We start from the raw sequence: 21544 nt of genomic DNA, 5'->3' as shown, positions 1-21544 counted from the left end.
CTCTCCTGCAGATTATGCAGCTGTCTCTCTTTCTCTCTCTCTGTCTCTGGTTCTTCTCTGTGCCACTTTCAATCCTCTTGCACCTGTTTAAATTTCTCTGATCCACCGATAATGAATTCACCATTTTGTGCCTGGACAGTCCCCCATGGCCACACCATTCTTCTCCTATTCTTCCCATCATGCACCAACTTACTCTCAATGCCTTCTGAACTAAATGTTGTGTCTTCACTTGTACACGCAGGGGTTTTTCAAGGCATCATGATTGGTCCGGTTACGTTCTTTCCCTTTTTACCAACCACCGCATCAGCCCCATTGGCTTTGTCACCCAAAACTCTTTCAGCATAAAGTGTATCATCATTAATTTGACTGCCCTGCTCGGATACATCTTGGCATTCATCACTAGCCTTGTGCTCTGCCCTGATTATTCTCTTTACTATGCCACCATCTATAATGTCATCACACACACTGAGTTAGCTGGAGGCAGCACCTGGTTGGTTTAAGCTGATATTGTATATGCTTTTAATATAGGTGTTCAGAGTCTGCTGGGATGGCAGTTTCTATGTCACTGATCACCTCACTTTCAGTTGCAATTTTCTGACATCCTACTTGTTGGACCCTCTTCAAAATATATAGACTACCCTCTGTGCTCCACCTCCATTTATATTTAAGGCATTTAGCCGAGGCTCTTATTCAGAGAAACGTCCAAATGGAACAGGTAGTAAATTCGTTCCCTTGTGGGCCAACTTGACATTCTTTTATATTTTGGGAGTTCCTTCCTCGCTCAGTTTACAGCTCCCCTGTCTCAAGCTCAGGTTGGGGATATAAGAGTGGCCCAGTCTACAACCGACAGTAGACCTAGGTAGTGCAGTACAATATTAGCAACTCAGCACACCTGATACTCTACTTACTACACTGCAACTTGAAGGAACAGAATAATATATTGAACTGCTTTGGCTAGAAATGAATTACATCACATGACTCACTGCAATGTGTTTCAGAGTGAAGTTGACTTGTGTGGGGAGTGTAGTGTAGTTAGTTCTGGGCAGTGTGGCTGACACCACAGCAGACATCATGGTTTTCTTGGTTTTCACTTAGTTGTCATTTGAGACGAAGAAGCTGGGTTTCAGGATAGTTGACATGTTGCTGTAGCTCATGAAAGCCACAGCTGCTGACCCTGAACAAAACAGAAGCAACTGTAATGTAGTGTTCTTATGAAGGCTGTTACAGCAAATGCAAACTGCTAATCCCAAAACTGGTAGCATAGCAAGTTGAAAAAAAAGTTGGAGACTCCTATGATACCTTGGCTAATCTTTGAAATCTGGATAAGATCAATGTCCATATGGGCATTTTATACACTGAGTTGAGGGATTTCTTCCAAGGTGGCACATGGTCCAATTACAAAAACCTGAACATCTGAGAGACAAATAAAATCTCAGGACACTTCTACAAATGGCATGATGCAGCAGTGTTTTGGATGTTAATATTTAAAACTGTGTTCTCTGTTGCAGTGTTGTAAATTATGAGATGGCTTGAACTGACTGAATAGTTTGTCTTATTTATTAATGATTGATTGCAAGGGTAAATACAGATTATATTATTATATAGATATTTACCTATGCCACTGACAGTGATGCTAACTGAGTAGTTGGTTTGTGGCTTGGTCACCAGTGTCAATACCAAGGTTTCAGATGTGTTGATAAATGTGTTCTCTATTTTTTCCTTACTTTACCAGGTACAAGTTTATTACTGTCACATCCTGGCCCAGTCCTGTCTGTTTTCCCCACCATGTGCTCATGTAGCACATGGCTCTGTTTGTTATTGTCCTTGTCTCCGCCTATGTCCCGCCTTCTTTCCTCCTCCTTGTCAATGTCCTCATCAGTGTTTGTAATCCTGCCCCTCCATTATTAGTCTCAGGTGTCCTTGTGTGTATTTAAGTCCCCTTGTTTCACTTACTCTTGTTGGACATTTTACCTCTGTATTCCTTCCAAGTCTGTCTGTTGTAACACTGTTTTCCTCCGTAGTCGTCTTTACGTAGTTGCTGTGTTTTAGCGTGTGCGTCCGCCTCTGTAACGATCGTGGAGTCGGACTGACGGAGGCGGATGCACACGCTAAAACACAGCAAATTTATTTAACCAAAACTATAACAAAACAAAAACATACAAACTCGGGCAGAAATAAAACGACGAATAGACGAGGCTAATAGACTTGGGAGCAAACAACACGAGGAACAGCAGAGAAAACTGAACTCCAGTCATCGTTGAGAGCAGTGTAGACACTGCAAGGATCATACAGGGTTTTGGCAGTGTCTGCTGTGGAAAAAATTATAATTACTAATATATCTTCATGAGAAGACAACATTCAAATGTTGAAATAATTATAATAAAAACAACAAAACTGTTTTTTGTAACTGTTTTGTAGTGTATACACATTCATTCATTTATTGTCTGCGAGTGCTTATCCAGTTCAGGGTGATGGTGGATCTAGAGCCTACCCAGAATCACTGGGTACAAGGCGGGAACACAAATTGTAAGGGGCACCAGTCCTTACAGGGTGACACACTCACATTCACTCACACATATGGAAACATTTTCAGTCGCCAATCCACCAACTAACATGTTTTTTTTTTGGATAGTAAAAGAAAACCGGAGGACACAGAGGAAACCCACGCAGATACGGGAAGAACACATCCAACTCCTGGAGTGGGACTGGATCCCACAACCCACATAATTCTGGATTTATTTGGTACCACTTTAAAATAAGACTAAATTTATAAAGGTTTATAAATGTTTATAAAAATCTGTTTATTACATGGTTATTAATTAGGTTTTAAACACATTAAAAGTCATTAATAATCATATATAGCACATAGGTTTATAGGGCAACAGTGACTTCATGTTTGGCCTAATAGTGTAAGTGTCTGAAAATGTATTGGAAATGTCAAGGTAAATAATGAGCTCAGACCTGACTATGTAAATTTAGTTGTTTCATATGTTAAGGTACTAATCAATGTCAAAAAGGACATTTTAAACAGTGTTTAATTGATAAAACCTTGGTGGTTAAATGGTTAAAATTATTAACAAAAATTTGCTGAAGCTGACAAGACTTAATGTCAACAGATGAAAAAGACAAAGTAAGAGGTTTAAAAGTGTAGATGGAGGTTTTATTCTAAAGGGGTACCATTTATTTTAAATTTATATAAAAACAAACAAACGGGAAAAAACTTGTGAAGGTCTACCATTTGCAATTATAATTTCATGCCATTTAATGAATAAAACAACGGCCAAGAACAGCAGTGTTTTAATGACTAATTCCTAATGCTTTGGAATATTTTACAACACAAACAATCACAAGCTTATTATTAATCTAGAAAGACTTAATCTAGAAAAAACATTTGTTTAATTTAAATCCTACAATAGTTTGGCAGACAATTACATCTGATTTAGCAATGATTTGGGGTCTTGCAGAGTCTCAATTTGCAAAAAACTGAACCAGTGATAAGCCACTAATACAAGACAGGAACACACAAAAGTTTCCAATTACTTTCTAATTAGTGAAATTTAGCCTCTAGTCTGGACAAGTAATATGACTGTTTCGAGGCACAGCAGTTATGACAGTTTTGAAGAATTAAGTATTTGCAATCAATTTTGTATTCAGAAATCCAAATGAAATGAAGATATTTTATTGTATTATTCTGTAAGATATTTTTTCTTTCACAGAAAAATAGTTGAGTCAATATGTACAGGGTGAGTCAAAAGTCACAGGACACTCTTCTATTTCAGAAACAAAAGGGAAAATGACATATCTGAATACCCAGCAAATAATGGGTGAGGAAGCCTATCTAGGCTATGTACAGAACATGGCGTCCATGATGAAATCCACTATATTGGATCACAGGCACATTTTTCCAATGGGAATGTGGTCATGTAATAAATCAAAAAGAGCAGAACTGTCTCAGAAATCGATTTTTGCAATATCTCTTGTCTTGTCAAAAGTTATACAAACTTATCCCTAACTTATATTGTTTGTCGCAGGCTCGTTAGAGGCTCGACCAGACCCTAAATGCTCAGCGCCATCTTCTGTCAGAATGGATGGGAACAATGTTTTCTGTAGCATTGTCAAGTGGCGCTGAGAATTTATGGTGTCCTGCGACTTTAGACTTACACTGTATTTCTACTAGGGCTGTCAATTGGATAAACAAATGAAATAATCAATCACGCAGTTTGCTGTGATTATTTGCTGAAGCTTTTTATAATGGATACTTAAATTAAAGAATCAATGTAACATCAACACCATGGAATTATTCACTCCTTTCTCTCTGTCTCTGTCACAAACACACACAGACAAAGTTCCTATTTTGTCTTTCATTTCACTTAATCCCTCCTTTTATCTCTTAAAAACTCATTGAAGCTCATCTCCCTATGTGTAGAATGATGTGTGTAAAATAGTCACCCTGTAGATTCCAGCAGGGGAGAAAAACCTTGGGGGATGAGGGTGGGGGTCACTAAAGCTATTGCTCAGTAATGTTGGTAAACACACGGTGGGGGGTGGAGGGGGGGTGTCTTGTTTCTAAAGTTCTTGTTCGCTGATCCTGTCTCTGTCCAATGCCCTGTTTAATGATAAAGAGGAACTGCCCTGTGTCCTGCTGATAGTGATTTATTTGTCAACCAGCCATGATGGCATTCCATTAAAAAATATTTTTGCTGTGTTCATGCCCCTGTGCATTACTACTGATATTACTGGATGAGCACACTACCTGTACAGTACAGTGCTGTAAAAACACCAGATCTTAGATTTTTTAATTGTGCAGTGACCAAAATAATTATTTAAGATTCCTAATATTGGCTTAAATTACTGTACTTTTTCTCTAATTGAAGTATTTATGAAAAACAAGCTATTAACTAGATAAAATACATCATGTACTGAGGGATATATAAAGTAAATACAAAGATACTCCAATCAATTTTAAAGTTTTATGGTGGGAGTATGGAGTAAAAAAAAAAATACTACCCTTTGCTTCCCTCCGCTCATAATCACAGAGCTTTAAAAAGACTTCACCCTGTAGATGTGTTTAGTTTCGCGAGTCCGTTAAAGGTAAGATGCAAAGGGTGGACATTTTTAAAACTACTTTTAAAAATGACATCTTTGTAAAAATACACTTCACTGAAAGGTTCAGCACCTGACACTTCTCCAGTTAGACTCTAGTTTGCAAAACGCAGTGAAATCAAACAAAGACTAAGTCAAAAAGTCCATGACATCTTCCTCACATCTGTGAAAATGTTCACTAATATTTTTCTGCTTCTACTTTTTAAAATGTAAAGAAATCAACACATTACTCACATGTCCAAAGATTCTTTACATCTCTATTCATGTTCAAGTCAGAGGAAAAAAAAAACATGAATATCGTCAGGCAGCGGGTTGAGTGTGTGTGTCTTTTATTTGCATTATATTCTTTAGTGGAATTTTTTTTTTTTTACTTTAACAGTCAACCAGTCTTCTGCACCTTAAACAAACGATGTGGTTTTAAAAATGTATAAATGTCTTGCTTTCTGATGACCCTTTTCTACAAAAAGACAATGTTCTGTTCAGTGATTAAATCAGTACGAACAGAAAAACTCCTGAATACTGAATATGATTTACTGTCTCCTTCCAGCCACTACCCCTACAGGTTAATAAACTTCTCTCTCTCTCTCTCTCTCTCTCTCTCTCTCTCTCACACACACACACACACACATCAGCAAGGCATAGCAAGTTTATTTATAGAGCATCTTACATACACAGGGGTATTTTAAAGTGCTTTACAGAGTCAAAAGGAACAGTAAAGGGAACAGGAAATAGGTGTTAAATTAAGCACAAGAATAAAAAAGTAACTTAAAACAATTAAAATAGTGCAATAAAAAATACATAAAAGAGTAAAAAGGAAACATGATTAAAATGATTCAAGCAACTAAAAAAAGACTAAAGTGCTGTTCCAGAATAGAAATTTGAGGAGTATTTTAAAACTGAGCTGTAGCTGCTCAAACTGAAATGCTTTGAGTTATGATCTAAGACTCTCAGGAGCTAAATGCCACTTCTCCATGTTTAGTTTTCACCTGAGGCAGGACTGACCAGTTCCTAAAAATCTCAGAACTCTGCTCAGCTCATATCTCTGTAGCAGATCTAATAAATACACTGGTCCTACACCATTAAGACATTTATAGACCAGTAATAACACCTTAAAGTCTATTCTGTAACAGACTGGAATCCAGTGTAAGGATTTGAGAATGAGGGTGATGTGATCTCTCCGAGTGAGACTCTGGCAGCTATTTTGAAGCTGTTTAATGGTCATTTTTAGAAGTCCAGTTAAGAGGACTAATCAATCCTGCTAGAAATAAAAGCATAGATAACTTTCTCCAGGTCTGGTTTAGTCTAATTGCAGTTCCCAAACAAAATACTTTCTGTTTTTTCAACTGCAGATAGTTGTGTCCCATGCAGTTAGTGATGCGTTCAAGGCACTTACACAATGAGTCAATTGGACCAGAGTTATTTGGGGACAGGTTCAAATAAAACTGGGTATTGTCTGCATAGCTACGATAGGAATAGCCCATATTCTTGTAGAATGTGGCCAAGAGGAAATGTATAAATTAAATAGCAGTGGACCAAGAATAGAACCCTGGGGGACACCACAGATCACTGGCATGTTCTCAGAAAAAATATTTTCTATTTCTACAAAGTAGTTCCTGCCTTCCAGGTAAGAAACAAAACCACTTAAGGACTGTTCCCAGTTTGTGAATTTATCTATGAGAGTTTTATGGTCAATGGTATCAATGGGAGGACTGAGGTCAAGAAGTAATAGAATAGATACCTTTCCAGCCTCCGTATTTAAGTGAATGATACTAATCACCTTAATTAGAGCAGTCTTAGTGCTGTGATTAGACCAGAACCCAGATTGGAATTTGTCTTGGCCACTGTTTATTGACAACAAACTAGTGATTTGCTTGAAAAAAAAATTCTCAATGATTTTGCCAATGAACAGTTACAAATTGGTCTGCAGTCACTTATCTGAGATGATTTTAAATGTTTCTTTTAAAAGAGGCTTTAGAACTGCAGTTTGCCATGAGCTTGGAAAAACACAAACCCATCTTCCCATGATGTCTCGTGAGGCCCACAGAGCAAAAGGACAATCTAACACTGCCACATCCTTCACAGAGGATATGTTGTGACCCTTTGAGATGACTACATCCAGAGTGTGACCATGTGTGTACCCCCTGTAACATACTATAAAAGGCCAGAGGAGTCCAATGTGGAATGTAGTTCCTTAGTAAAACTGTCTTTAGTGTTGTCATTACTTGTTAAAGTCACCAACAATAACAACATGGCCAGAATCAGTATAAATAAAAGACAACATCTCATTGTGTCTCAGAGGCCTGTAGACAGTTATTAGTAATATCTGTGGTGTCCCTTTCAGAACTGCACAGAGGTACTCCAATGATGTGATGTCACCAAATAATAACTGTTTGCATTGAACGGAACCATGGAAATGTGATTTCTTAGTGAGAGATCTGATATCTAGAGCTAACTTGCACTTTGTCATAGAATCTCTGGCTCACAAATTGTGTGTTGTACATTGACGATTATATACAGAAATATTATGTTTACAAACTTGTTTTTATAACTCTCAATATTAATGCCAGTTTTCTCAATTATAAAATGGCATTTATTGGTTATGGATTCGGTTTCTTGGTTCTCAAAACTTTAGAACCTCTTTTTAGGCCATATTCTTTTTAAAACTCCAGACTCCTGTACGCTGGTGTCATTCTTTCCACAATAATCTGCTTCACTGTTGTATCAGTGTTCAATGATCGGTTCACATCTCTCTATGAGTTTTGGGTTCATTACCCCATTAACAGTGTCATCTTCATTGAGCAGGGTGCCTGCCGCGAGGTGGCACGGGTGCTGTGACTGACTGACATTTCTGGCACTTTGTGTTGTGTTCAATGCATTTTTGATTGAAGGCAAAGCAGGGACACACCCTTTATAGGGTTCCATTAAAAATGCCAATATTCCAGTATTACTACTTTGATGATTTACATTCTTTGTGTATAATATAAAAACAAAAAGAAAATAATAGAAACTAAACAATATACAGAATTCACTGTTAAAAATTGAAATGCACAAAAAATGCAATCTGGTAAAACTGTCTAAGTGTCTAAGCTACTTTGTAAAAACAGGGCACAGCAAAGTGGCAGCTACATCACGCAAGAAATTAAGAAACCTAAGATTGTTTTTAATGACCAAGCTTGGAATATGCTGGTTTCCTCAATGTTAGGTCAACCACAGAGTGTTTGCAATGAACAATGATTGAAATTAAACTCAGTAAACTCCCCCAGTATGAATTAAGGTGTAAACATTAAATAGCCTTCTACTTTCCTGTCTTATACTGGAGCCTGAAGTAGCGACAAAAGGTTTTCAGCCACTTCCTGTACTGCTGTCTCACCTGAAAATGAAAGTCGTATGGTCAGTAGAGCTTATGTTACCTAACATTGATTTGGTGGCATTAACAGTAATTCAGAATTCATGTTAACAAACCTAGAAAGTATAATATATTGCTACAGATATTTATGACAAATAGCCATTGCTAAATGAAACCAAATTAGAAAAAAATATCGATGATTATATCAAAAGAAAGCACCTCCAGCGTGTTTATGTGTAATGTAGAAGTTCACCTAGTTGTGAATTTGAACCCCAAAACCTTGATGTCAGAAACTCAAGCAAAAAGAGTGAGCTACCAACTCAGTTACTGGGGAATAGGATTCAAGCACTGAGAACCAATACACAGAGGCCCAAACGGTACACAAATAACCCCTCTGAAAGCAAAAAGAGAAATTAAAAGTGGAGTCATTTAAAATCGAGAGACAGTTGTTTTATAAAAGGAAAACATTGGGGAATGTCAGGGCTGACTATAACAGCCCAATATAACTGAGCTAAATGAAAACATGCAAAAAAAGAGAATTCCAAACAAAATAAGGAAGAAAGAAAAGAAAGAGAGACAAAGGAACACAGATAGTAAACAATAACCGGCAGAGAATTTATGTGATTATTTATTTCACAAAGTTTTTTTTTTTTTTTTTTTTTTTATAGAAAATGGGAAAAAGGAAAATAGTAAATTCCAAGGAGGGAAGCCAAAGGTACCCTGAGAGGGAAATCTGGCAAATAATATAAGCTGGAGAGAGAGAAAGAGAGAGAGAGAGAGAGACCCAGTAGAAAACCTGAGGAGCTTCACCCAATTACAGGCCAGGCTTGTGTGGCTCTCTGAAAATAGAAATCCAGTACTGAGCACGGATGTGAGGGTTGGGTTCCCTTAAATAGAAGAGGCCCAGTTGGAGCTGTTTGTCTCAAATTAAGTAGTAGTGGTTCTATGTCTCCTTCTGGTGGCTGGGGGGTGGCTTAGCAGGCAGCTCTGCCCCAGGTAAGATCTCTTACGAATAAACAAACACATACAAATTAAAAATGCTCCCGAACAGGGAAACACATGTGAAATAGATGGTTTTCTGTCTATTTATGGAGTGTGAGAGAGAGAAGTGATTATTGGACATTAAGTAAGTAATTTTCTGACCTCATGGTTGAGGACGCAGTGGACCAGGAAGATGAAGGTGCCCTGCTGGGAGTTGAGAAATAGAAAGACAATGGCCAACACGTTACTGCCATCTACAAAGAAACCCAGAATCCAGGGGCCCCCGAGGATGACAATCTGAATCAAGGTTTTAAAGACAAGAACTCTACAGCAAGAGAGAGAGAGAGGGAGAGAGAGAGAGAGAGAGAGAGAGAGAGAGAGAGAGAGAGAGAGAGAGAGAGAGAGAGAGTTGCATTTTGTAAGAGTTGTGTATCCAGGTAATGATGCAGGTGTCATGGAATATGATTTTCTGGATATAAACAAGGCTAAACACACAGACTGGTAAATGATTGTGGAATTGTGTGTTTTTGTTTATTAAATTATCTGGATTTGTTCTTCAGTCCGTGTTTTACACAGTAATGTTTAGTGTCTGAATGTCAGAAAGTGGGGGGAAAATGTGCTGGTTGGTACCTCATTTGTTTGATCTGTGAGCGTTCACTGCTGAGTTTAGACAAGGCAGTTCTGAGGATGATGATGACGGTGATGAAGATAATGAAGTTCAGCTGTAAATGTGGTGAACAAATAATAATATATAAAATATTCACTGATACAGCCCTCTTCATTTTTATGTAACTACGGCAATGAACTCTTCTAACGTTAACAATCTACACAACTGTGTCTGGGAGTCTCTGTCTCTGTCTGACTTCATAAAACAATATGTAATGAATATGTCAGTACTTACTGTAAGAATTAAACACACAGGACCAAGGAAGCTCCACACAAAGTCTCTGTCTGTCTTTATCCAGCATCTATGTTTACGTAAATAGAATACAGAATACATGAACTTGGTATAGACATTATGTGAAAATGTCTAGTTATGAATATAAAGTGATTTCTAATTAAACATCTAATGCCACTCACTGGTCACTGCCATATCCATCAGGATACAGCCCAACAGAAACGCCCACCACAACCAGAGGAATAACGTATCCAATCACAGTCAAGCATCTCCAGCCAAGCACCTCCTCCTGCTTTGATCTGATCTTCATGATGTTTTTCACAGAGATGAAGAGCATCACAGCTTCAATGAACATCCACACAAAAGCAGAGAGGAAGAGGAAGTGCAGAACACCTGCCATCACTGCACACCACGTCTGTGGAGAGAGAGAGAGAGAGAGAGAGAGAGAGAGAGAGAGAGAGAATTTCAAAATCAAAACATTATCTTTGATATTCAAGGTGATGTTATTTTACTTTTATCACTGTGGCATCCACTGAATTTCATCGCATGATTATCACCACAATATTCATCCTCAGCTGATGATATTATGTAACAGAGTTTAAACTATTCTCACCTGATTGGCCCGGATGTACTGCAGGAATTTCTGTGTGAGCAGGAAGAGGAGGTGAGCTAGAAACAGGCTGAGGCAGAGGTTTGTGAGAGGGGTGAGATTCCTTCTCAGGTTTTGACGACAAAGAGCCAAGGTCAACAGGGTTAAGCTTAGGAAGAACAGCCCCACTGCCACAGCCACTGTGTTCAACAGCTCCATGAGAGGGTCACTCTGTAAAGCAACAATCAATACTTTATTGTAATTGCTGGTAATATCTCATTATCTGCAGCATTCTTGTGCAGCAGGTAGTGTGTCAGTCACACAGCTCCTGGTGTGTGATTGTGAGTTTGATGTGTTCTCCCTGTGTCAGTGTGGGTTTCTTCTGGGGGCTCTGGTTTCATCTCATGCTTCAAAAACATACATTGGTAGGTGGATTGGTGACTCAAAAGTGTCCATTGGTGTGAGTGAATGTGAGAGTGTGTGTCGCCCTGTGAAGGACTAGAATGAATCCCAATATCTGATCTGAATACCTGTTCAATTCTAAACACTATACAACAGAATACAATGGAAGTGTTAGGAGTCTTGTGCAAAACTTTGCTTAACCCAGGTCCTTTCCTGAATTCCTAACTCATGCCTGATCTTAGGATTTGAAGCTGTCAGGGTTAAAGTCTCTAAAACTCAGACCGCTCTAAAACACAAGCACGTTTGTAAATATATAGGTGTCTTACATTGTCGCCTGGGGGTGGGTTGATCTCCATGATGAGAGCGAAGGTTGAGAGGTGAACACAGGAGCACACACTGTAACTGGTGCTGGACTGGAGGAGTTCACAACCATCTACGATCCACTCAGTGTTATTCCAGTACACGCAGGACAGTGTACTATCAGGAGCAATGTCCTACAGCAGAGAGAACAGAGGCGATAGGGTCTTTGAGAGTGTAACATTAATAACATGCTGTTTCAAAAGCCAAGTCCAATACTATATTTGTTGCTATTCATATCAAAAGCTTGTTAGCCGTCATGAATGGAGCTCTAAATCTGTACTTAAAGTAAATGGCATGAGAAACACTCACTGTAATGTGTTGCAGGGTGAAGTTGACTGGTGTGCTGAGCTGTGTGTTGGGGGTTTTGGGCAGCGTGGCCGACACCACAGTGGACATCATGGTTTTCACTGAGTTGTTGGTTGGGTTGAAGAAGCTGGGTTTCAGCATGTTCTCCATGTTGCTGTAGCTCATGAAGGCCACAGCAGCTGATCCTGAAGAACAGAAACAGAATGCTTCAGTTTTACTATAAATGATAATCATGTCATTTACATTTACGAAGCATGTTGTGTCTTGTTCAAACTGTAAAATTAATAAAAATGATACAAATTGATAAATGATAAAACAATGACATCATCATCTTCCTTTAACATGCCACATATTGCAAAGAAAAGCTGGTAATGGTAAATTCAGATTGTCCCATGTTCTGCAACAGCTACTAGTCTACTAGATGTCTGCAATCTAATGTTTACTTACTACACTGTGTTATATGATATCATGTAATGTTTTATTATTAAAGGTATTGAAAGAATGTAACTTTCTCTTGCTGCATAAATATGAGCTAAAATGTCCTAGAAGTAAATAAAGGGAAACCAAATAATTACATGTGGATTGAAATATTATACTTAGACACAGAAAAATGAACATTCTTCTGTAAAAACAGCTTCAGCTCTCAGATATGACAGATTTCTTCACATGAACTTCTCACTTCAGTTGCATCCACAACATTTCTACTGGATTAAGGTAATGGACATTTAATAACATTAGATTTGTTCATGTTCAAAATTCTTTGGTAGAATGGTTCGATCCACACTCCAGGCTGTGTTCTGTCTATTGTCTGTCTTCTATCAGTTTCCTGTATGTCATATTTCCAGTGGTTTGTCCACATGATTTTTATCAAACTGCAGATGGGCAGCATTGTTCTTACTGGTGAGCAGTGGCTTTCTCAGTGCAGCCCTGCCATGCACACACTGCTCTTCCCTGTTCTCATCAGTGTGAGAAAAGGCATTATTTGCTTAAAAATTACCCTGGGACTTTCTGGAACCTTCTGTACCTTGATACACCTTATTCTTGGAGTCATGGTTTTTCAATGATTACTTGCGATTTTACTGCACTGTAAATAGAGCCCTGTTGTAAATAAAGCCCCTTCTCTTTTGGCTTCCATGGTTTTTAATGACCTTTTGCTGAATTTGCTCTGGCCTTTCACTGTCAGCATAAATAAGAAAATGTCATTTTTTGTTTGTACTCCACTCGTCATTTTACTAATACACAAATAATTCAAGTAATCACACAATAAAAGCATAAACAGACCAGTACTATACCATTATTATTGTCTGAAATCTGGATAAGGTCAATGTCCATCTGGGTGTTTTTTACACTGAGCTGAGGTATTTCTGTCAAGTTGGCTTTTGGTCCGACTGTAAATGCTTGAATATCTGAGAGAAACAAATTACAACATTCAGTCATGAATTATATCCTAGTGCTGCAGTGTGTTTTCAGTGTTGGATCAAATAAATAGGATCCCTGTATGTATAGTTACAAGTGTTTTCTTAGCCATGTATATTAACCGTTTGATGTTTGATCCGTTGAAATGATTACGGCTGCTTAAAATAAAGTGTACTGAGTTGAAAGCAGTGGCTGGAATCAAAAGATTTATTTCTGTAATCATTTACCTAAGCCATCCAGGGACATGTTAACAAAGTCAGTTGTATCTGTTGGCTTCACCAGTGTAGACACCAGTTTCTCAGTGGTATTCAGCACAGAGTTCCCATAAGTTGCAAGTTTTTGTGGATTTAGTGTTGAAACATTCAGAAGCTGCCCCTGGGCTTTAAAGACTACGCTCAAATATGTTTTTACAACCTGAACAACAAGCAGAGAGAAATGTACAGTCATTAACTTAATATCCACTGAATATTAGAGACATTAGCTCATTTTTCTGTAAAAATAATCTACTTACTTGTGAAGGGAGAACTTGAGCAGTGATGTTCCCAATCTGGTTAAACACGTCTTCTCCGCAGCCTGAAGTAAAATTTGCCTAAAAACACAGATTCAGTTAAGAGCATATGTTTTGTTAGATGGGATCGATACTTGTGAAGGTCACTGTAGTAAGTTCAGGTATCTGGTATAACATTAGTAAATAAACTGTTACAAACCTGGCATTCTGTAGACACTGTGATATTTGGCACTGGAAAAAAAAATTGGCAGGAGAAAGTAGTTTAAAAAATGTCACTGCTTAAACCAAAACGAGACAAGGAAACTGTCAACCTGGTAATGCCACAAGAACATGCTCAGGGCCGGTTGTAGTCTGCTATATTAGGGTTAGCTGGTAGAAATAATAAGTGGGCAATTTCAGTGGTATACATATTTATTATGGACATATGTTATATACAGGATCAGCCATAACATTAAGACCACCTACTTAGCTCTACACTCAATGTTAATTCTCTCAGCGATATTGACCCTACCGGAGCACTGTGTACTTCTACAATTATAGACTGTATTTTCTACATAGTTCTAACATATGTATAAAACTACTCTTTCTCTCATTCTCTCTCTCTCATGGTCACACACACACACAAACACACAGTTCCTGTTTAGCTGTTTGAGACACCAACTGTGATAAAGTGTTAATTTTGTTCTGTTAAATTTTCTGTGTCCTACGCTAAATTTTCACTCAGCAAATTAAGATATTTTAATTCAAATATCAAAACTATACACTGAGATATTATATTAAAATGAAAAATTATCACACTACATTGTTATTTCCTCCAAAAAAGGATGTGTTATTTTTGTGATTAACTTGTTTAATCAATGCACATTAACAAAATAGTTTCATTATTTTATTTTACATTTAAATACCCTCTAGTAAAAACTACAGAAGACACAAAGTTAATCTGTACCTACATTTTTTTCCATTATGTTTATTTACCACAGAGTTATTTATTTAGTTATTTAAATAATATTCACAGTCATGAGTGAATGTGTATGAATCTGTAACAGTTGTTTACACCAGTTTTAAAGCTCCTATTTACATTTGGCCAATTAAATATTATAATAGTTTATTGCATGTAGTTTTTATTCATTAGACATTTGATTTGTTGGATCTGCATTGTGAACTCAATTCTAGTATTAAAAAAAAACCAAACACCATGATTCACATTTAACCAAGTATCATTCAGTCCTATCCTACCTACACACATTTTATTCTAAACCAAACATTACAGTGACTTCTATTTTGATTTCTTCAGTAAACTATAATGGATCTGGTTTAACAAGGATTGTAGTAGTCACATTGGCTGAGATTGAGGTTTGTAGGGACAGAATCAAACCTAGATAACTTTAGATTACAGTGCTGTATGTATAAGATTACCTGTAAGTTATTGTAAATTTAAAAATGGAACAGTAAAATATAACTTATATAGAGACTATATAAGTATATAGAGATAATATATAGAGTTATATACTATATAAGTATATAATGTATATAGAGACTATACTTGCAGTTGTAAATATTTTTGAAAAGTTAACTTGGCAAGTGGGAAGGACATTCAAAAACAGCAGCAAATAGCTATAAGCAGTAACTGTGAGCCTGATCATTATACACCTCTACTCTGTTGTAGATTTCTGAATGTAAAGTATCCTTCAAAATTGGCAGTTCCCCATTTACATTAAAGTGATTATTATAATTATGCTCCTGCTGAATATGTAGTGAGAGATGTAGGTGCTCTGGTGTAATCTGAAAGTTATTTGAAGGTTAAAATGTCTTTATGGAAACCTACCTGGAGTCGTTACTGTGCTGGATGCCACAGTCGTAGCAACAGGAGTGACACTTTGCACATCTGAAGACAAAAATCAAGTCATGATAAGTACATTACTGCTGTTTCTGAAATGGATAATAATCCACATATACATTAATGTACTTACTGTGAATGTTAATGAATGAATCTAAGAACACATATCTTAATCTGAACACTGATTTATTAATTCACCTACTGAGGGATAAGTTTATTAAAATTAAATGTTGTGTCCCCTTGTCAAATCAGGTTAACCATTTGATTAACCAAGTAGGAGAAGACGTTTACGGACAAGAACAGTTGGTGTTGGGTTATTTTAGATTAAATTTGCCAGTACAAGGGAGTGAACAAATACAGATAGGCCTGAAAAATCACTAGTAACTATAACTGGAAAATTATCACACTACATATTTATTTCCTCAAAAAAAGGATGTTGTATTTTGTGATTACATTGTTTAATCAAGGCACATTAACAAAATAGTTTTATTATTTTATTTTACATTTAAATATCCTCTATTACATGCTACAGAAGATACAAAGTTAACCTGTACCTACAGTTTTTCCATTAGGTTTATTTACCACAGAGTTATTTATTTAGTTATTTAAATATTATTCACAGTCATGAGTGAATGTGTATGAATCTGTAACAGTTGTTTACACCAGTTTTAAAGCTCCTGTTTACATGTGGCCATTTAAATATTATAATAGTTTATTGCATGTAGTTTTTGATAATTTGACATTTGATTTGTTGGATCTGCATTGTGAACTCAATTCTAGTATAAAAAAAACCAAACACCATGATTCACATTTAACCAAGTATCATTCAGTCCTATCCTACGTACACACACATTTAATTCAAAACCAAATTTTACAATGAGTTCTATGTGGATCCCTTCAGTAAACTATAATGGATCTGGTTTAACAAGGATTGTAGTAGTCACATTGGCTGAGATTGAGGTTTGTAAGGACAGAATCAAACCAAGATAACTTTAGATTACAATACTGTATGTATAAGATTACCTGTAAATTATTGTAAGTTTAAAAATGGAACAGTAAAATATAACATAGAGACTATACTTGCAGTTGTAAATATTTTAAAAATTTTAACTTGGCAAGTGGGAAGGACATTCAAAAACAGCAGCAATTAGCTATAAGCAGTAACTGTGAGCCTGATCATTATACACCTCTACTCTGATGTAGTTTTGTGAACGTAAGCTATCCTTCAAAATAGGCAGTTCCCCGTTTACATTAAAGTGATTATGATAATGAAGCTCCTGCTGAACATTTTAATTTGATTTGAACGCTGTGAAAAATTCACCCACTGATGGATAATTTCATTAATATTAAATGTTGTGTCCCTTTGTTAAATCTGGTTTTCTGTTTGATTAACAAAGTAGAAGATTTTTACAGACAGGAACAGTTGGTGTTGGATTATTTTAGATGAAATTGGCCAATACAAGGAAGTGAACAAATACAGATAGGCCTGAAAAATCACTAGTAACTATAACTGGAAAATCAGTTCATATTTAATAAAATTAAACCATACCTGCACAGTAAGCAACATTACAGAAGTTTGGACTGACAAATTCATAAACAAAATAGTTTCCTGGACAGGCTTTGACTCGAACTGGGATAGATCTGTAAGAACAGCAGTTACTTCCTGCCGTCCCACAGACCCCACGAGTGACTATTCCATCCGCGATCTGAGGGTGAGAGCCGTTCATCCACAGAGTGATATCAGTGCCACATCTGTGCTGATTAATACAGATCTCTGGCATACGGACACTCATCCCGTTATACAGTAGTCGGTACCAGCCGTTCCAGATGCCCTGGTCACAATGGTTAGCTCCAGTTGCATTACTGCTTCTCCAGGTTTGATCCAGAGCAGTGTTGTTATCACAGGGGTCATAACTGGGAGTATTATATACAACTGTCAAAAAAGAGGTAAAATATAAAATTAATAAGTTATTGACTGTGTCGATCAAATTAAGGAATATGTTTTCATTTATTTTTTGTATTAAATATTTTATTAAGAAATTGTTAAAAGCACATTGTACAGAGAATTCAAATCTTCCTTATCAAATTACTGCAAGTGATAGCATACATAAATCCAAGTTGAACCCTATAAAACAAAGGTAAATTCCATCCATATTCCAGCCTTATGAATTCTACCTATTGTTTGTCATGTGGAGAGAGTATTTTTGGGCATAGGAGAGCAGAGGGTGCTTTGGTATTTTTATTTATTTTTTTTATTTAAGTTATATATACCTTATATTGTTGTTTTTGTTCCTCTGTCTCTGTTCATGTCCCAATATCTGTCTGCTTTTGTCTCTGTCCCGGTCCTTGTCACAGTGTTTGTGCCAGTTTCCTGTAAGCATCCTAGTCCCTGTTCCCCTGCCAAGTCCTGTCCAGTCCCCGTTTCTGTCCAGAGTCTTGTCTCCATTTTCTACGCCTGTTCTGTCTCAGTCCCCTCCAGTGTTAAAGTCCAGTCTCCTGTCCAGTCTCATGTCTCCACTCCCTGTTCGAGTCTGGTATCTCACCTCCTGTTTCCAGTCCAGTTCAGTCTCCTGTCTCTGTTTCTGTTTTGTCCCATTTCCTGTTTCTAGTCATGTCCAGTTTCCATTTCAGTCCAGTTTCTTGTCCCCAGTTCAATCTCCCTTCCAGTCCTTGTTCCAGTATGGTGTTCAGTCTCCTGTCTAATCACCTTTTCTGTCCCCTGTCTGGTCTCAAGTTTCGTCTCCTGTTGCTCCCCTTTGCCTGCCTTCTGTCTTGTCCTCTCACCTGTTGATTCATTGACCTGTCAGTCTTGTCTTGTTTGTCATGTTTTCCTGGCTCCTCTCCTTCACCAGCTCCTGGGGGGTCTAATTTTATATGCCCCGGGAGTTGCGCATTTTGGAGGGGACATCTGTCACACCCTGGCCCTGTCTTGTCTGTTTCCCCACCATGTGCTCAAGTAGCACATGGCTCGTGTTTATGTCCACCTCCTTCATCCTCCCTGCTCAGCCGTGACAAACGGGTAATTATTTGTCATTGTACAACTAAATGTGTCTTCCACATTTAACCCATCTGTGGCAGTGAACACACACACTAGTGCACTAGGGGCAGTGAACACACACCCAGAGTGGGGGCAGCAGGGAGATGCGTTCAAACACATTATGGTTTTATACACACACAAAACAAAAAGTAACAGCATATGTAGTAAAATAAAACTAAAAAGTCACCCAAAATGAAAAGACTTCAGTAAAAAGTACATGAAAGAAGTAAGTATAGTAACAAATTACATTTATTTCATTACTGTCCACCACTGTATGCACTGCCTTTACCACAAATTGTTTTCTGTCACACTTCAACATTGTTTTACTGATTATACAGTTATTTTTATATCATATGTACAGTATATTTTTTACCAAAAACATAAGGCATCATTCATTGTCTGTAAGAATTTATCCAGTTCATGGTTGCAATGGATCCATAGCCTACTCTGAATCACTGGGCTGAAGGCAGGAACACACCCTAGAGGACACATCAGTCCTTCACAGGGCAACTCACTCACACCAATGGACACATTTGAGTCACCAACCAACCTACCATTATGAGTTTTTGAACTGTGGAAGGAAACCGGAGCACCCGGAGGAAACCCACATGGACAGTCACCTGAAGCGGGGCTTGAACCCACAACATCACATAACAGGCGACTTCAATAGACTTCAGAGTCGCCAAGCAGCTGAATAGGGGAAACTAATGCCCGACGCATCCGGCACCTAATTATTACATTACCACGCAGTAATAATTATACATCTAACACCACAATCCAAGACATACAACATGTTACATCACAGATTCTCAATGAAAAGGAAGAGAAAAAAAAATACAATGCACTTAAAAATCCATCCAAGTTATTTCTTTTCTTTTTCTTGTCAGTCAGTCATAGGCCAGAGGTTACCAGCACTTAGCCTAAATATCAAGTCAGTCTGTGACATATGTCTGTAGTGTTGTCAACATCAAGTGATATTGTAGTCCTATGAAGTTGGTTCCAAGGTGTTGTCATAAGTCAGAAGCCTCCTGAAGACGGCATAGCTTCGTGATCAGTCTACGTACAAGGCTGGTTGAGGTCTTAACCTAGACCTGACGTACAAGTTCTTAATTGTCTGGTGCAACTGCTGTGACTCTGCCAATGATCCAGGAACCACGAGGGGCAGAGTCATCCACTATGAGAACCACATCTCCAGGAGTAAAGTTGCGTTTATTCTGTGCCCATTTCTGGCGCTGTTGAAGTTGTGGCAAATATTCTTTAACCCATCTTTTCCAGAAGAGGTCAGATATGTATTGGACCTGTCTCCATCTCTTACCTGCATAAAGATCGTTTTTCTGCAACAGACCAGGTGGTAAGCATGGATTAGACTTGAGAAGGAGGAGGTGATTTGGTGTTAAACCTTCCAAATCATTTTTCGATCGTTGGATTCCTGTGTAATGGGCCTACTATTCAGGACTGACTCCACTTCACACAGGACAGTTTGAAGGCCCTCCTCATCCAAATACTGTGTCTGCAAGGTGGAGTTGAGGACCTTTCTGATGGAGTGAATCAACCGCTCCCATGCTCCACCATGATGTGATCCAGTTGGAGGGTTAAAGATCCATTTAACCCCCTTTAAAGCCAATGCATCAACAATCCTTTCCTGATTCTACTCTTCCATAGCATCCATAGCTCATGCTCTGCCCCCACAAAGTTGGTACCATTGTCGGAATGCAGTTCTTGAACCTGGCCTCGTCTCGCAATGAAATTCAGTTTATAGACGTAGCTGCTTCGTTTCATGCTCTCTCCCCTTTGGAGGCAGGAGATTTCTTCAGCATACTTTTTCCACTGACAGAACTTTATTATTTGCATCTCATCATCCTTAATCTCTTCCAATGAGAGAAAGTCGTAACGGAACTCCACCTTGCAATGAGCATCCTTATGCTGAGTTGCATCAGATAAAAAACGTGCCTTGTCCTTTCCACAATGCAAAAACAATGTCTTGAACCTCAGGGTCCAACCCATCACCCTGACGAGGCGTTTCCAAGAAGAGGTATAACTAATTAAATCAGTCAATGGGCCACCATCATCGTCTGCTTGTAAAACATTAATAGCAGCAGACATTTTGACTTCAGGGTCTTCATGTGGAGGGTCTGCATGTTCTCTGGGTTTACAGGCCATTCTTTCTCTGGCTGCATAAGAAATGCAGGACCAAATATCCATTCAGTGTTAATTAAAAAGGGCTCTACCCTCATACCTCTGGAAACAAGGTCTGCGGGGTTGTGTGTTGTGTTCACATACCTCCACTGGGATGTCCTGGAAACCTTTAAAATCTCGGACACTCGGTTCGCTACAAAAACACAAAACCTAGCTGTCTCATTATTGATATACAAACCGGATTCCAAAAAAGTAGGGACACTAAACAAATTGTGAATAAAAACTGAATGCAATGATGTGTAGATGGCAAATGTCAATATTTTATTCGTAATAGAACATAGATAACAGACCAAAAGTTTAATCTGAGTAAATGTAACATTTTAAAAGAAAAATGTGTTTATTCAAAATTTCACAGTGTCAACAAATCCCAAAAAAGTTGGGACAAGTAGCAATAAGTGGCTGGGAAAAGGAAATTGAGCATATAATGAACAGCTGGAAGACCAATTAACACTAATTAGGTCAATTGACAACATGATTGGGTATAAAAAGAGCTTCTCAGAGTGTCAGTGTCTCTCTGAAGCCAAGAGGATCACCAATTCCACCATTGTTGCGCAGAAAGATACCA

General features: G+C 37.9%; 1 protein-coding gene and 1 pseudogene across 1 annotated transcript in view; both read right to left on the bottom strand.

The window, feature by feature from the left end:
- The window catches only part of LOC136677606 (adhesion G protein-coupled receptor E3-like), a 48866-nt pseudogene extending 46611 nt beyond the window's left edge, over window positions 1–2255 (bottom strand).
- Window positions 2256–8398: 6143 nt separating this feature from the next.
- The window catches only part of LOC136677597 (adhesion G protein-coupled receptor E3-like), a 159269-nt gene continuing 146123 nt past the window's right edge, over window positions 8399–21544 (bottom strand). Inside the window, exons 3-13 of the mRNA XM_066655163.1 lie at window positions 13913–13990; window positions 13629–13815; window positions 13278–13391; window positions 11989–12170; window positions 11646–11813; window positions 10942–11148; window positions 10511–10743; window positions 10332–10398; window positions 10061–10152; window positions 9593–9755; window positions 8399–8473 (exon numbers count right to left, since the gene is read on the bottom strand). Of these exons, the coding sequence (XP_066511260.1) occupies window positions 8399–8473; window positions 9593–9755; window positions 10061–10152; window positions 10332–10398; window positions 10511–10743; window positions 10942–11148; window positions 11646–11813; window positions 11989–12170; window positions 13278–13391; window positions 13629–13815; window positions 13913–13990 (1566 nt within the window). The remainder of the gene's footprint in view (window positions 8474–9592; window positions 9756–10060; window positions 10153–10331; window positions 10399–10510; window positions 10744–10941; window positions 11149–11645; window positions 11814–11988; window positions 12171–13277; window positions 13392–13628; window positions 13816–13912; window positions 13991–21544) is intronic.

Source organism: Hoplias malabaricus, chromosome 2 (assembly GCF_029633855.1).
Source record: "Hoplias malabaricus isolate fHopMal1 chromosome 2, fHopMal1.hap1, whole genome shotgun sequence".
Lineage (NCBI taxonomy): Eukaryota > Metazoa > Chordata > Actinopteri > Characiformes > Erythrinidae > Hoplias > Hoplias malabaricus.
The sequence above is the reverse complement of the archived record's forward strand: the minus strand, read 5'-3'. Positions and strand labels throughout refer to the sequence as shown.